Source organism: Callorhinus ursinus, unplaced genomic scaffold, assembly GCF_003265705.2.
Source record: "Callorhinus ursinus isolate GAN/ISIS: 27379988/994484 unplaced genomic scaffold, GSC_fseal_2.0 scaffold27, whole genome shotgun sequence".
Classification (NCBI taxonomy): Eukaryota; Metazoa; Chordata; class Mammalia; order Carnivora; family Otariidae; genus Callorhinus; species Callorhinus ursinus.
Genome location: NW_027397089.1, coordinates 7,288,000 through 7,304,617, shown reverse-complemented (window position 1 = coordinate 7,304,617; position 16,618 = coordinate 7,288,000). Strand labels below are relative to the sequence as shown.

The 16,618-nt window shown below is 38.4% G+C and overlaps 1 protein-coding gene across 7 annotated transcripts in view; it reads left to right on the top strand.

Moving 5' to 3' along the window:
- Positions 1-16,618, top strand: part of BMAL2 (basic helix-loop-helix ARNT like 2) — a 98,151-nt gene that overhangs the window by 23,094 nt on the left and 58,439 nt on the right. For 5 of the 7 annotated variants that reach the window (XR_012373959.1, XM_073877802.1, XM_073877803.1 and 2 more), the window contains exons 2-3: positions 10,369-10,519; positions 12,005-12,106. Coding sequence is in view for 5 of the 7 variants with exons in the window: in XM_073877802.1 (XP_073733903.1) it covers positions 10,369-10,519; positions 12,005-12,106 (253 nt within the window). In the remaining 2 variants the exon portion in view is untranslated. Of the gene's footprint in view, positions 1-10,368; positions 10,520-12,004; positions 12,107-16,618 lie in introns of those variants that run through there. The other 2 variants (XM_025879747.2, XM_025879750.2) reach the window with 2 other exon arrangements.

Below are 16,618 nucleotides of genomic sequence, written 5' to 3'. Positions count from 1 at the left end.
TGACCTTCTGCATACTTCCCTGGCAAGGGACTGACTTTGGGCAAGTGAAACCATCTATTTTCTCTGCTTTGATTCTCCAGCTATTGTGTAATCATGGACAAACTCACGTGCCAGCAAAGCTCCACATCCACAGCATCTAGGAGCGTATGGTTTCCCCTTTACCATTTGGAACTCAAAGAAAGGAACAGAGTCTTAAAGTAAAAATTAACAGAGAAAATAAGGCTAAATGTGTTTTTGTTTATGAAGTCTGAGATAGTTATACTCTGACCCAGGGTCTTCTACCTGGGTTTCTTTCTCACCGTATCTGAGCCTTCCTCCCCTGAGAAACATCCTCAGGACTTACCTCTTAGATATTCTTTTTTTTTTTTAAGATTTTATTATTTATTTGTGTGAGAACGAAAGCGAGAGAGATCACGGAGTGAGAGGGAGAAGCAGAGTACCAGTTGAGCAGAGAGCCCGTTGCGGGGCTCCATCCTAGGACCTCGGGATCATGACCTGAACCAAAGGCAGATGCTTAACTGACAGAGCCACCCAGGTGCCCCATCTTTTAGATATTCTTGCTACTTTTGACATCATGGCCAAGAGAATAAAATTTCCCCCGTACATAGGGGAGATTGATCCTTCTGTGATGTTTCAACATCATATCTGGGACAGGTGGTGGTGGATCCACAGGTGGGGTCCTGATCCCCACTTGAAAGGGTTTTGGCTTTCTCTGCCTATGCCTGGCATCAAAGCCTTATTTTCCCGGCCCAGCTGGAAAGGGTTCAGAGTGCGGCTCTGAGTGCAAGCTTCATTACAGAAATAAATAGGAATCCAGCTAAGAAGCCAGCCATTCCGGTTGAGAAAGGTGGATGCATTAGGATGAAAGTTGTAGCTTTTAATAGGAAGACTAACTCCTAGTAGGGAGGACAGTGCAGATGGTACCCCCAGCCTTCTGAGGCTTGCCCATGAAATGAAGGGGGCTGAGATGCAGCGCTAGGCCACTTCATTAGCTCTCTGCCACCTGGAAATAAAGCTCTCACTCCTCAGTGGGACATCCAGGGCCCTCTGGGAACAACTTTTCCAGCTTGATTTCCTAATGTTTCACACTGTGTGCAGCCGTACTGATGTACTTGCTATTCCCCAACAGTCCACATATATATTCCTTTTTCTTGCTCAGCTGTATGTATGTCTTACAAAAGTAAGACACAATACTTACACAATTTTGGAACAATACAGAAAAGTAGAACAGGAAAAAAAATCCTTTGATTGGCCATTCAGACAAAACACCTGAAAACATTTCACTGTGTCTCCTTCCGGGTTTTTTTTTCTCCCCTGCATATATATTTTCTTTGTTTCTTGTTTTTATGTAGTCTCTGTCTTTCATCCTGCTTTATTTTTTTCTTAAGATTTTATTCGACAGAGAGAGCGAGAGAGGGAACACAAGCAGGGGGAGTGGGTAGAGGGAGAAGTAGGGAGCCCAGTGAGCAGGGAGCCCAATGTGGGGCTCGACCCCAGGACCCTGGGACCATGACCTGAGCCAAAGGCAGACGCCTAACGACTGAGCCACCCGGCGTCCCTTTCATCCTGCTTTTTAAAGGAAACATTACATACCCATTTTCGAGGTTGATAAAACTCAGATGCATCATTTTCAGTTTATGTTATTCTTTATCAACAATAGCAGTTTATGTCTCACAGTTCTCCGACTGGAAGTGTGAGGGTTCCAGCAGAGTCAGATCCTGGAGAGGATGCTTTTCTGGTTACAAACTTCCTGCTGCGGCAAGAGAATGAGCTAGCTCTCTGGCATCTGGATAAGGGCACTAATTCATTCATGAGGGCTCCGCCCTCAGACTCTAAATACCTCCCAAAGGCCCAGCTCCAAATACCATCACATTGGGGTTTAGATTTTAACATATGAATGGGGTTGTTGCAGGAGGATAGTCAGGTAGTATGCAAGGGTCCCTCTGTTGGGTCTGCAACTGAGGAGTGGTAGGGTATCAGAGCACTGCTGCTGAACCTCCTGACTCCATTATTGTGAGGTTTCCCACTAGTTTTTACAGGGGCAAATACCAAGTAAAGCTTTGCTTCAAAAGCAGTAACCAAATGGAGATACAAGAAGATAAAACATTTTCCTAGAATATAACTTAGAATTGCTTCTCGGTCTTCCTTCTTCCAAGCCACACCACTCACCGAAGATGTTGCACTTTGCAGCAAACAGAAAGGAGTAGCAGAGATGCCAGCAATACAGCCCTCTTATCATGGGAAGAGACAGTATATGTCATTGTTTTTGACCTACAAAAACAGAATGCTAATTTATTAGTGGATGCAAAATACCTCTATCCGAAGGCCTTGTGTGGGCATCCATATGGTGTCCTTTATTTCTCTCCTGTATGTAGACCCACAGAAAAACCCTGCTTTTAAATCCAAATTCTCCTCCTCTGCCAAGGTCACTGAGGCTGAAATCATGGGAAAACCAGGTTTTCATGGGAGCCATTTTTCTGTAATAGTAAGGTACGTGTTAGAGTCTGAAATGGAATACTTCTCAAAAACAGTAGCAGTATGAAGGGTCTGTCGACACAGTCTGTCTACGAACAGATGGGAACTTGGAAAATGATACACTTAGGCCCCTGTATCTTTACTATCCCCTTTTTATCCCTATTTTGAGTAAGATATTTTGCTGGCTTCAGAGACAAATCTGGCTAAACATCTGCTCCTCTTCAGGGTTTGGTGGGATGTTTGGATCGACAACTCAAGGAAGGTGGTCACTGGGAGACTCTTTCCTGCCTTTTCTAATCATGGTAAAAAATTCAGAGGTAAATAAATCTTGAGGGACTTTCATGAAATCTCAGTGAATCTAAGCCCCATCCTTATTGAATTTTCTAGATAACCTGTGTTTCTGCAGGGTGAATAATGATCTGGGGGTCCGGTTTCTGGTCAGATACCAGATATTTAGCGTGTGTTTCGTTTCATATGTGAGAAGGTAAAATTTACATTGAAAAAGTCCAATTTTACCCATCAAACTTGTATGCGGAGACTCATTTTCTAAAACTTGACTCATATGTATTCATTGATTCAACAACTGAACGTCATTGTTAATGATGGCGTAGGATCTTACTGAATGCATTTATTTTGCCACCTGTTCATGATGTTCTCTTAGCCTGAAAAAATGCTGTTGTTACTCCCTCCCCCCAAATAGAATTAAGTGTTCTTCTGTCTGTGTTCTTGTAGGGTAAACTCATACCTGTCTCTAGATCCAATTTCACCTACATGTGCACAAACATATTCAGGATTATAAGCTTCTTGACAGCAGGTTACATTAGGCTCTTAATACATACTATGAAATAATAGAATGTTTTTTAATCTTTCCTGAGCAAAAGACTTTTCATAATTTGTGTATAGTCCTACCTATAGATGGTCTTTGTTCTTGAATGGTACCAATTGGTACTTTATCTATTATGTGACTAAGCATCTTACAGTAATATGTTAGTGATTATCTTACAATAATTTGTCAGTGATAAACGGTTTTTGATTTTCTCTTGTAACGCATTACCACAAACCTATACAAGTTACCGCTTGTTGTTCTAGAAAGCTACTTCAGATTGCCAAGTCCCATGTCACACAGTACCTTTTTTCCAACAATCAAGTGTATTTTTCCCTCTGTGGGGAAGAAGTTGGTAAAAATGAAGTAATGGAAGGAAGTAGGCCTATTCATTTGTGAAATAGGCATAGTGGGGACCCGCATATCCCTTATTGTGGGAATTTTATCATTTCCAGCAGTCTAGGAGGGTGAATCTGTTAGTTCAGATATCACATCTCTTTCAGTTTCTCTTTTGCATGTCTGGGGTTAATGAAATGCAGTTCATTCTTTCAACAAACCCTATTATTGTGTGTCAGGCACTGTGCTAGGATTTGGGGAGAGGAGATGAAATGGTTCTCACAGCTATCCGTATTGGAGCTTATAGCAGATCTCCTAAATCTTTCTTCTGCCTCTTCTTTTGCGTCTATGAGCTGAACACCTTTTGGAATCCTGAAGAGCGGGATCTCAATGAAGCAATAAAAAGTGCCGGGAGCAATAAAACTGAAAAGTGTGGGTGTTTAGCACTGAGTAGAACACAGCATCACTTTTGTGGCATTCTTGACAAAAGTTCATAATCTGAATTTAGTTATGAGTGAATAGAAGACAAGCTTAAACTGGGTGACATTCTATACAACTGGCCAGTACCCTTCAAAACCTCAAGGACAAAAGAAGACTGAGGAACTGTTACAATTTAAGGGAAATGGAAGACATATAACAGACCCTAAATATTTCATGTGATCCTGGATTGGATCCTGGACCAGCAGAAGGACATTAGGGGGGCAATTAGCAACATTTGAATATTCCTGGTCTTGAGGTTAAGTAAGACATTACCTTTTGGGTAATTTGATTTGAGGCATGGATTCTCAGAAATTAAGAAGCAAATGCTTACATTGCACAAATTGTTTTTAACACAGAGTTATTCATAGGTTAATTTATATTTTATATAAATTTTAACATAGAGCACACTACTGCAGTGAAGGTACGTAGTGGGACAAAGTTTCTAAGTTGTATGAAAAATATTTTTTTTCCATCCTGCCATTGCCTGCCTGTGAATGTGTGTGTGCTTGTGTGTATGGGTAGATGTATATTGTCTTTCAAGCACAACGTCAGATTCTAAATTTGAACCCTTCATAACTATGAGCCTAAACCAAAGGGCTGCTTGTTTTCTCCTGCTTAGGATTCTGAAGCAGCTGCTCATTTCCCCCAGTTTATTTTCATCTTTGAGGAACTGATACTAAATGGCAGACCTTTAAAATAATGTTACTTTGATGACCATCACCAGGGAGATACATGTAGAATGGAGTGAGATGTAATGCTAATGTCATTTTAAATAAACCACAGAGCCGCCTTTATAAAAGACAAGCATACTATCTTTGTTCAATCTAAATTGTGAATTATTTTTATTGAGTTAAATAACATGTATTACCCAACTCTACATCAAAAAACCTAACAATCCAATTAAAAAATGGGCAGAGAACCTGTTAGGAGTTGGGGAAGAGACAGTAAAATATCCCCCAAACTGAGAAGACACTTTGAGACTGGAAAATGAAGGAGGCCACTCCGTAGAGTTTACACAGAGTTTTATTCAGGTAACTGACTGACACAGAGGAGATCGGGCAGGAGGCGATCCGTGGTAGCTCTCACAAAGTCCAGACCTTAGTCCACAGCTTTTATAGAGCGAGAGGACAAGCAGAAGGGCACTGTAGTAGGATCAAAGGGTTCACATGCACCTCAAAGGGCTTGCATGCACCTAGTTGACAGCTACCCTTTCATTAGATCTTGTGGCATCACCTGTGCATCAAGAAAGAAGGAAGACTGTGTTATCTCTAACAGATTCGTGAGAGGCCAAAACAAACCTGCCCACCATCCCAGTCTTGGCTGACATCTCTAAGGTATGTATATTAATCTCCAACGGGCCCAGAACACACAGCCCCAGGAGAGGTCATTGAGCAAACATGAGCAAGATGGAGGGTCAAAGATGGAGTCAGTATCGTCAGCACTCCTACAGAACTTGAATAGACATTTTCCCAAAGACCTCCAGATGGCCAACTGACACATGAAAAGATGCTCAATATCACTAATCATCGAGGAAAGACATGCAAATCAAAACCACAATGAGATATCACGTCACACCTGTCGGGAATGGCTAAAATTGAAAGACAAGAAATAACAAGTGTTGGTGAAGGTGTGGAGAAAAAGGAACCCTTTTTTGCACTGTTGAATACAACATAAATTGGTACAGCCATTGTGGAAAACAGTATAGAGGTTCCTGAAAAAAATTAAAAACAGAAATATCCTATGATACAATAATTCCCGTACTAAGTACTTACCCAAAGAAAATGAAAACACTGGTTTGAAGAGATATATGCACCCCTATGTTTATTGCAGCATTATTTATAATAGCCAAGATATAGAAGCAACCCAAGTGTCCACTGATAAATGAGTGGATAGGAAGATGTGGTGAATATGTATATACACACAGACATAAAAAAGGATGAGATCTTGCCATTTACAACAACATGGACAGATCTAGAGGGTATTATGATAAGTGAAATAAGTCAGATTGAGAAAGATAAATGCCATACAGTTTCATTCATATGGATCTAATAAACAAAATAAGTGAATAAACAAAAAGCAAAACCAGACCTATTAAATACAGAGGACAAACTGATGGTTGCCAGAGAGAAGGCAGTTGGGTGAATGGGCAAAATAGGTAAAGAGGAGTGGGAGATACAGGCTTCCAGTTATGGAATGGATAAGTTACAGGAATAAAAGGTACAGCATAGGGAATACAGTCAATGGTATTATAATAGCATTGTATGGGGACAGGTGGTAGCTACGCTTAGGGTGAGCATAGTGTGATGTATAGAGATGTGGAATCACTGTGTCGTACACCTGAAACTAATGCAATATTGCACGTCAACTCTACGTGCGCAAATAAAATTTTTAAAAGTAGAAAAAGTATTATAGAAATGTATTAATAAAGTGTTATTTTTCTGGAAAAAATAACATGGATTTTCACCATGGAGAAGTGACAACTTGATGAAGAAAGACAATATCAAAATATTGAAGCATATACCTTCAAAATGAGTTATATAAAAGCAGAATTAACTTTCAATTCCTAACACATGGTGTCATCTTGTAAGTAAGTGTATGTGGATGCTGAAAGTAAATTGGGAGGTTAAAAATGAAATCTTCACTCTTTAAATTATGAGTTACCTTCTAACAAATAAAAATCTACATGAAGGCTGAATTGTTTCCAAAGAACAGATCTTTTCATCCAGAACTAATTAGTCCCACTAACCCATATTTTCCTTTTGTTTACAGAAAGCCCTCTTCTTTGAATACACTTCTACTGACATAGCAAACTTAAACTTGATGGAACATAGCTTATTATGGGGCAATACTCCCCCACTCATTAGGGAACATACAAATAAAGACCCTTAGAGCTTTAGGTTTTGATTTTTGTGAAAAGAACATTATTTTGCAGCCTAAAGATGGTCTATTTCTTATTTTAAAGGTTAGGAAGTAGGATTGTAATGTGGAGATCATGCTTCCTAGAATGAGAGGCCAAAAAAAAAAATCTTTATTTTTGTTTTGAACTTATGTGTGGGAAGCAGTGTGCTTGCTTATGTTGGAGGACTGGAGGTGGGCGGGAGGGGTCTAGTATTATATATACCAGGGTGAACTCTGGTTCAGTGTTGATGAATTTTTCCTATTGATTTGTCATTTATTGTAAGAAACTCCCCACATTTTTCTGTGGAGACAGATGGTGTTCTGCCATTCAAAGTCCATTGGATTGAAGTCTGGAAGCTGAAATCAAAATTAATCTCATGTGGTATCTGTGGTGATCCTGAATCCTTCCCATTAAGAGAGTCTAAGCCTAGAAGTCTTCGAAAATCATAAATCAGAAACTTAATTCCCAGGTGGCCAAAAAATCATTGATAAAATTATTCTCCCCACTTTTTTATTGTGAAATGTACTGTAACTTACTTAAGATTGTAAAAGTTATATGTGTAGTTTAAAGTATTAAAAAAATCTGTGAACTCACACTGGGGTGAAGAAATAGAACATGAATTCTTAGAAGCCTGTGTGTGTCCTTCACTGATTGCATCCAGATGCACCTTTTCTTCTCTCAAAGAGAATTCTGACTTTTGTGTTAACTATTCCTTTACTTTTCTATATAGTGTAGCTACCTCTATGGATATTGCTAAAAAATATTGATTAGTTTTACTGATTTTTGAACTTTATATAAATTTTTTTTTTTTAAATTGTGCTGTGGGATGCCTGGGTGGCTCAGTTGGTTAAGCCTTGGACTGTTGATTTCTGCTCAGGTCATGATCTTGGGGTTGTGAGATAGAGCCTCATGTCAGGCTGCACTGGGCATGGAGCCTGCCTGGGATTCTCTCTCTCCCTCTGCCCCCCCATCTTTTTTTAAAATTAAAAATAAAAAAAAAGTGCTGTATGTTTTTAGCTATGATTTTTTTCCCCCCAGAATCACTAGTTTGAGATTCATCCATGTTGATATCAGTACTTCATTCATTGTTACTGCCATTAATATTCATTTAGTAAATAAACAATCCATCTGTTGAAGGAGATTTAGTTTCCAGTTTTCTGAGGTTTTTATTTTTGTTCTTCAGTTACAAGCAGTGCTGCTAATGCATTTCTTGTATATGTCTCCTAATATGCATGGAGTTTTTCCTGTGTACCTAGGACTGGAATACTTAATCACATGTTATATGGAATAGTCAACTTTTTTAGGTAATACATAAATGGCTTCCAAAGTGGTTGTAGCAATTTATGTTCCCACCAGCAGAGCAGAAGACTTCCCATTCCTTCACATCTTCACTTACACTTGGTGTCCTCAAATTTCTCCATTGTAGCTGTGGGATGGGTATACCACTATAGTTTATTTTGGATCTTCCTAATTGCTAATGAACTCTGCTTTGAATGTGTTATTTGTGTATTTCTTAATTTTTAAAGATATAGGGACTTTCTAGTTATCTTTTTGTTACTGGTGTCTAGCATAATTACATTGAGTCAGTAAATGATGTAGGATGTCATTCTTTTGAAACTGTTAAGACTTACTTGTGGGCGCCTGGGTGGCTCAGTTGGTTAAGCGACTGCCTTCGGCTCAGGTCATGATCCTGGAGTCCCGGGATCGAGTCCCGCATCGGGCTCCCTGCTCAGCAGGGAGTCTGCTTCTCCCTCTGACCCTCTTCCCTCTCGTGCTATCTCTCATTCTCTCTTTCTCAAATAAATAAATAAAATCTTAAAAAAAAAAAAAGACTTGCTTGCTTTTTGTCCAGTATATGGTCAGTTTTTATAATGCTCCATGGGTGCCCCAAAACAAACAGTGGATTTTGAAGCTGCTAGGAATAGTGGTCTATAGATGTCTATTACACCAAGCTTGTCCATTGTGTGGATCAGATTTTCTACATCATTGTTTCTGAATGCTTGATCTGTCAGTTACCGCTAGAGGTATGTTAAAAATCTCCCAGTCTTGTAGATTTATTGCATTTTCTTTGTTAATACTTCTTATATATTTTCAATCTATTTTGTAAGTTACAGATGATTTTAAACTTGTTACATCCATTTTAATATGAGAAATATAGTTATTCAGGGAGGCCCACTTTTGGACTATAGGTTATTTTTATTTCAGTGATTCTGATTTTTATATTTTATAAAACATTTAATAAACCACACTTTATACAAAAAGGATTTTATTATCATATTTAGCAATTTAGGGTTAAAAATATTCACATCCTTTGATGTTATTCTGAGATATTATCTAAATGAAATAACCAGTAGATGAAAAGCTTTATGTACCACAATACATATTTGTGATGGTTAAAACAAACATAGATTGTAACAATAGAAGAATGTTTAAGTAGCAGGGCACCCAGGTGGCTCAGTTGGTTAAGGTACCGACTTTTGATTTCGGCTCAGGTCATGATCTCAGGGTCATGAGATTGAGCCCCTCATCACACTCCACACCAAGTGCAGAGTCTGCTTGGGATTCTCTCTCCCTCTCCCTCTGCCCTTCCCGGAACTTGCACGTGCAATCTCTCACTTTTCAATAAATAAATAAATAAAATCTTAAAAAAAAGAATGTTTAAGTAGCTATGACACATCTACATGAGTGTGTATTATATAATCATTAGAATCATTTAAAAAGAATTTTATATATAATGCTTGTAATACAATAAAGTTATCACAGTGATTTGTAAATAAAGTAGAATATACTGTACACTATTATTTCAATTACTTAATGACAACTATGGAAAAATTCTTAAGGGAAATACCTCTAAATAGTAACATCAATTGGTGACATATGATTTCCCCTTTCCTGTTTTTTGCGTTTTCCCTATTTTCTACAATTCTTTTACAATTAAATGGGGGAAATAACCTTAAAAATATGGACTAACATACATTTCTAACTAGTCTTTAAGTGTACATAGTTTGTCTTTCATTCTATGTTATGTTGTTATTGATATCTTTTAAAATATCAAGATAGAAAAACCACTTAAAACATGTGATAGGGGGTGCCTGGGTGGCTCAGTCATTAAGCATCTGCCTTCGGCTCAGGTCATGATCCCAGGGTCCTGGGATCGAGCCCCGCATCGGGCTCCCTGCTCCATGGGGAGCCTGCTTCTCCCTCTCCCACTCCCCCTGCTTGTGTTCCCTCTCTTGCCATGTCTCTCTCTGTCAAATAAATCAATAAAATCTTAAAAAAAACATGTGATAGGGATATGTATAAAGTAAAAGTTAATGTTAAAAATAGATGTACTATTGGGCTTTTTCTCTCACAGACAGAATACTGACTGAAGAGAACCAGTGCATTTCTCCTGTGGTTTCCAGTCATATGAGCCCATGGACAAAACCAACAGCTATTGGATCCCTCTGCCCACATGTGGTGGAGTTCCCAAGAAAACGAAAAGGAAGTGATTCAGACCCATCCCAGTAAGTGAATTTATTCCTCTAACCCCATGAAATCTTTCATTCTAAGGACAAAAAGAAAAGATTTCTTTTTAAATCATTGATGATTTTCAGTTACATGGTAACATTTGGATAGGGACAATTATTTATCCACCCAGCTGCCACCTGTCACTGACTGATCTGTAACTTTTTCATCCACCTTTGAAGTTTTCAGTTGGAGTCTGAAAGACATAGGAACATAAGGTTAAGTTGCTTAACATTTATGGTTACAGCAAAATACTTAACCTTCCTAATTGAATTGCTTAACCATGAGGAGAACATCTTCCTGCATGTTTCGCTTAAAATAATAAACACCATGTTGCTTCTTACCTTATCCATCATTTATATAGTAACCAACCCTTGGTCATCTGTGGCCAGTTAAAATCCTCTAAAACTCTTGTTTTCCATATTTATTAAGCCAAGTAGATAATAAAGTCAATGTTGAGGATACTTGGTATCTCCTTGTTTTTGTTGCTTAACACAGCTTGCAGCCCCAAATATTCGTTAATAAACACCCCAAAGCTAGGGTTTGTATGGTGAAAATGGTAAGGCAAAGTAAATATTATGATCTAGAGTACTCCGTTTTAGGCTGGTACTTTACATAAATGAGAAAGTTGATGACAGTCTTCATGAACGAAGGGAAAAATTTTGAGCAGGGGGACAAGAGTACATACTAGTACAAACTAGCTCTTTTTAAGTCTGTTTTTCCCAGTATACTTTATGATTTCACTAAAACTCCTAAGACAGCAGTGTCACTGTTATTCAAATGTAAGTACCGCACTTCCCAAGCCACATATAAATGACTTGAATGTTATCTACTATTTTGGGTTGTCCATATTCTCTTAGACTCTTCTATTAATGTGAATGATCATAAATAACTACAACTGACGAAGTGACTGTCTAGAACTGTTTACTGTGTTACATCCTAAATTATCAGTTTGCAGTCCCCACTCAGCTCAAGCTCAAAGTGATTGTAAGTCCTTTTTATTTTCTTTTTCTTCAGAATCATAAGCACCATTGTTCTTTCTTAGTATCTAAATAAGATTGTGGGCTGTTGAAATGGAGCCGTGAGCACTAGAAGTAACAGTTTTATGCCACATAGCGGGCATGGTTGAGACCTCACAGTGGTTTGGGGAGTGAATGGGAAAGTGGGGTCCATGGTAGGGGAAGTAATAGAAACATGCAAAGTACTGGCAGGTAGTGATTTTTTTTTGGCAGAAGAAAACACTGAAAATTAGCCAATTGCCCACAGTTTAGAAAATGAAGAAGCCAGGATGCAGAAATATCAAGCGGCTTGCTGAACATTACACAACTAGTTAGATCGTTAGTGTGGTACTTTCTTCGCTATACCCTGCTTCCTGTCTCTCTGCAGCTGGACAGGGTAGGGGACTTTTGGCACATGGGGGTAATCATGCTGTCCATTTCCCAACATGTATGGGGAGAGGTGACCCAAGACCTCCTTCCTTCCAGGTCAGGAATCATGACAGAAAAAGTGGTGGAAAAACTCTCTCAGAATCCCTTTACCTATCTTCTTTCAACAAGGATAGAAATATCAGCACCCAGTGGCAGCAGGTAAGTGCTGGACTTCCATTTAACATAATTCCTACCTGAAGAAGATGTATAATGGCAGTAGACAGAGAGTATATACCCCACTGATTTGCTCATTACCTACCGTAGAGCTTCTCCATTCTGCCACAATCCTTCTTTCATTCCACCATTTTCCATTCCTCTAGTGAAATGATTGAGGTCAAAGTACTTTATGGGTTTTACAAAGTGCTGACTGTATAGCATCCTTCCCAGAGACTCAGGCCATGAAAGCCAGTCATTAGACATGAAGTTGATTTCCTTGGTGGAGCCCCAGAATATTGGGTATTTTTTTAAAAGATTTTATTTATCTGACGGAGAGAGACAAAGCGAGAGAAGGAACACAAGCAGGGGGAATGGGAGAGGGAGAAGCAGGCTTCCTGCGGAGCAGGGACCCTGGGATCATGACCTGACACAAAGGGAGACACTTAATGACTGAGCCACCCAGGCGCCCCTATTGGCTATTTTTAAACAAAGAAGAATGCATGAGAATGTTTACCATTTCTTCAGCGCTCTTGGTTTTGAGTGGAGAGCTGATTCTTTTAAAAGGGTCATTGATGAAGATTCCCTGGAATGTAGCCATTAAATATTTCCTGAGTACCTACTATGTGACACCCAGTGGACTAGCAGGGAGAAATACAGATGAGACAAAAGAAATGTGTACCAATTAGAAAGGTACAGATAATTATTACACATTATGATAACTGCCATAATACACACCCTGGATACCATGGCAACCAAGACAGTTGGGCATTTAAATAAGACTGGGATTGGGAGGGTATCCCATTGTGTGTGTCTATATACACACACAACCTCTGCTTCCTGCAGAGGTTGACTTAAGGTAAGTTTTAAATGAAGAATGGAAGTGAGTCATTCAGAGCAGGGGTAGAAGAGGTATTTTAGGTAGAAGGAAGAACTGTGCAGAGGCATCGGGCATGAAATATGAAATAGCACTCTGTTATTCAGGAAACAAGTGGCTGGCACAATAGAGCAGAGGTGGGTGAAATGAACGTGGACTAGGTCAAAGAGATCTGTTGAACTAAAGAATATAGAAATTATCTTGCATGCAGTCAGGAAAACAGAAGGATTTTAAGCATGAGAGGACTTGTCAAATTACATTTAAACAAAAATTGTGGGCCTTCGGACTTTTTTTATTTGGTAAAATACATATAACAAAAATTGCCATTTCAACCATTTTTAATGTACAGTTCAGTGGCATTAGTCACAGTGTTGTACAACCATTACTGCTGCCTATTTCCAAAACTTTATTACCCCAACTAGAAACTCTGTATTCATTAAATAATAATACATACTCTACACCTCATTTCCTTCAGTCCCTGGTAACCTCTAACCTACTTTCTAGCTCTATGATTTTGCCTGTTCTAGATATTTTATATAAGTAGAGTCATGCAATGTTTGTCCTTTTATGTCTGTCTTATTTCACTTAGCATTATATTTTTAAATTTCCTGTATGTTATAGCATATTTCAGAAATTCATTCTTTTTATGGCTAATATCCCATTGTGTGTGTCTATATACACACACAACATTTTTGTAACAATGTTACATTAATATCAGGTGTACAACCTAATCAACTTTTTTTATACATTATGCTATGCTTAACCACATAAGCTATAATCTGTCACCGTACACCGCTATTACAATATCATTGACAATATTCCCTATGCTGTGCCTTTTATTCCCATGACTTATTCATTCTATAAGTGGAAGCCCGTATTTCCCACACCCCTTCACCCATTTTGCCCATCCCCCACCCTCCTTCCCTCTGGCAACCATTAATTCTCTGTATTTATAGGTCTGATGCTGCTTCTAGTTTATTCATTTGTTTTTTTAGATGCCACATGAGTGAAATCATATGGTATTTGTCTTTCTCAGTCTATTTCACTTAGCTTAATACCCTCTAGGTCCATCTATGTTGATGCAAATGGCAAGATCTCATCTTTTATATGGCCATGTAATATTTTGTGTGTGTGTGTGTGTGTGTGTGTGTACACTACTACTTTATCCGTTTGTCTATTGATGGACACTTAGCTTGCTTCCATATCTTGGCTATTATAAATAATGTTGCAATAAACATAGGGTTGCATACATCTTTTTAAATTAGTGTTTTGGTTTTATCGGGTAAATACCCAGTAGTGGAGTTCTTGGATCATATGGTATTTCTGTTTTTAATTTTTTTTTTTTAGAACCCCTCCATACTGCTTTCCACAGTGGCTGTACTAAATTACATTCTCACCAGAGTTCACGAGGGTTCCATTTTCTGTATATCCTCTCCAACACTTGTTATTTCTCATCTTTTTGTTTTTAGTTATTCTGACAGGTGAAAAGTATTATCTCATGGTTTTGACTTGCATTTCCCTGAAGATTAGTGATTAGCATCTTGTGTCTGTTGACCATCTGTATGTCTTTGGAAAAATGTCTATTCAGGACCTCCGCCCATTTTTATTTATTTTTTATTTTTATTTTTTTAAAGATTTTATTTATTTATTTGACAGGGAGAGACACAGCAAGAGAGGGAACACAAGCAGGGGGAGTGGGAGAGGGAGAAACGGGCTTCCCGGTGAGCAGGGAGCCCGACGTGGGGCCCGATTCATGACCTGAGCCGAAGGCAGACACTTAACGACTGAGCCACCCAGGCGCCCCCTCCGCCCATTTTTAAATCAGATTGTTTGCTTTTTGGGTATTGAGTTGTATAAGTTCTTTTTAATTTTGGATATTGACCCCTTATTAGGTATGGAATCTGCAAATATCTTCTCCCATTTAGTAGGTTGCCTTGTTATATAAAAGTTGCACAACGGCTTTTTATTTTGGTGTAGGTCCAGTAGTTTATCTTTGCTTTTGTTTCCCTTGTCTTAGGAGATATATCTAGAAAAATACTGTGACAGCCAATGTCAGAGAAGTTACTGCCTGTATTCTCTTCTAGAATTTTTATGGTTTCAGTTCTCACCTATAGGTCTTTCATCAATTTTGAGGGGGTTTTTTTTGTGAGCGGTGTTAGGAAGTGTTCCAGTTTTCCCAACACATTTGTTGAAAAGACTTTCTTTTGCCCATTGCATATTCTTGCCTCCTCTGTTGTAGATCAATTGACAGTACACATCTGGGTTTATTTCTGGGCTCTCTATTCTGTCCCATTGATCTATATGTCTGTTTTTGTGCCAGTACCATACTGTTTTAAATACTATTGCTTTGTAGTGTATCTTGAAATCTGGACCTGTGATACCTTCAGTTTTGTTCTTTTTCAAGATTGCTTTGGCTATTTGGAGTCTTTTGTAGTTCCATACCAATTGTAGGATTTTTCATTTTAGTTCTGAAAAATGCTCTTGGTATTTTGATAGGGATTGCATTGAATCTTGACATTGCCTTGGGTAGAATGGACATTTTTTTTATTTAAATTCAATTAGCCAACATATAGTACATCATTAGTTTTTGATGTAGTGTTCAATGATTCATTAGTTGCATATAACAATATTCTTTAATTCCATGAACATGGAATATCTTTCCATTTATTTGTGTCATCTTTAGTTTCTGTCATCAGTGTCTCACAGTTTTCAGAGCATAGGTCTCTTACCTCCTTGGTTAAGTTTATTCCTAGGTATTTTAGGCTTTTTGGTGCAGTTGTAAATGGGATTGTTCACTGAAAATCTCTTTCTGCTAGTTTGTTATTAGTGCATAAAAATGCAGTGGATTTTGGTATTTTAATTTTATATCCTGCAACTTTACTGAATTTATTGGTTTTAATAGTTTTTTGATGGAGTCTTTAGAGTTTTCTATATGTAGAATCATGTCATCCACAAATAGTGACAGTTTCACTTCTTCCTTACCAGTAGGATTGCCTCGTATTTCTTTTTCTAGTCTGATTGCTGTGACTAGGACTTCCAATACCATCTTGAATAAAAGTGGTGAGTGGACATTCTTGTGTTGTCCCTGATCTTAGAGGAAAATCTCTGAGACCTTCACCACTGAGTATGATGTTGACTGTGGCTTTTTTCGTATATGGCCTATATTATGTTGAGGTATGTTCCCTCTAAACCCACTTTGTTGAGAGTTTTTATCATGAATGGATGTTGAATTTTGTCAAATGCTTTTTCTGTATATATTGAGAAGATCATGATTTTTTTCAAAAAGATTTATTTGTTTATTTTAGAGATTGAGAGCACGAGCAGGAGGAGGGGCAGAGTGAGAGGGAGACAAGTAGAGTCCCCATTGAGCAGGGAGTCCTACATGGGGCTTGATCCCAGGACCCTGAGATCATGACCTGAGCTGAAACCAAGAGTCGGACGCTTAACTGACTGAGCCACCCAATCATCCTGAGAAGATCACATGATTTTTATTCTTCATTTTGTTGATATGGTGTATCATGTTGATTGATTTGCAAATATTGACCCATCCTTGCATCCCCGGAATAAACCCTGTTTGTTTATAGTGAATGATTTTTTTATTGTTGAATGTAGTTTTCTAATATTTTGTTGAGGATTTTTGC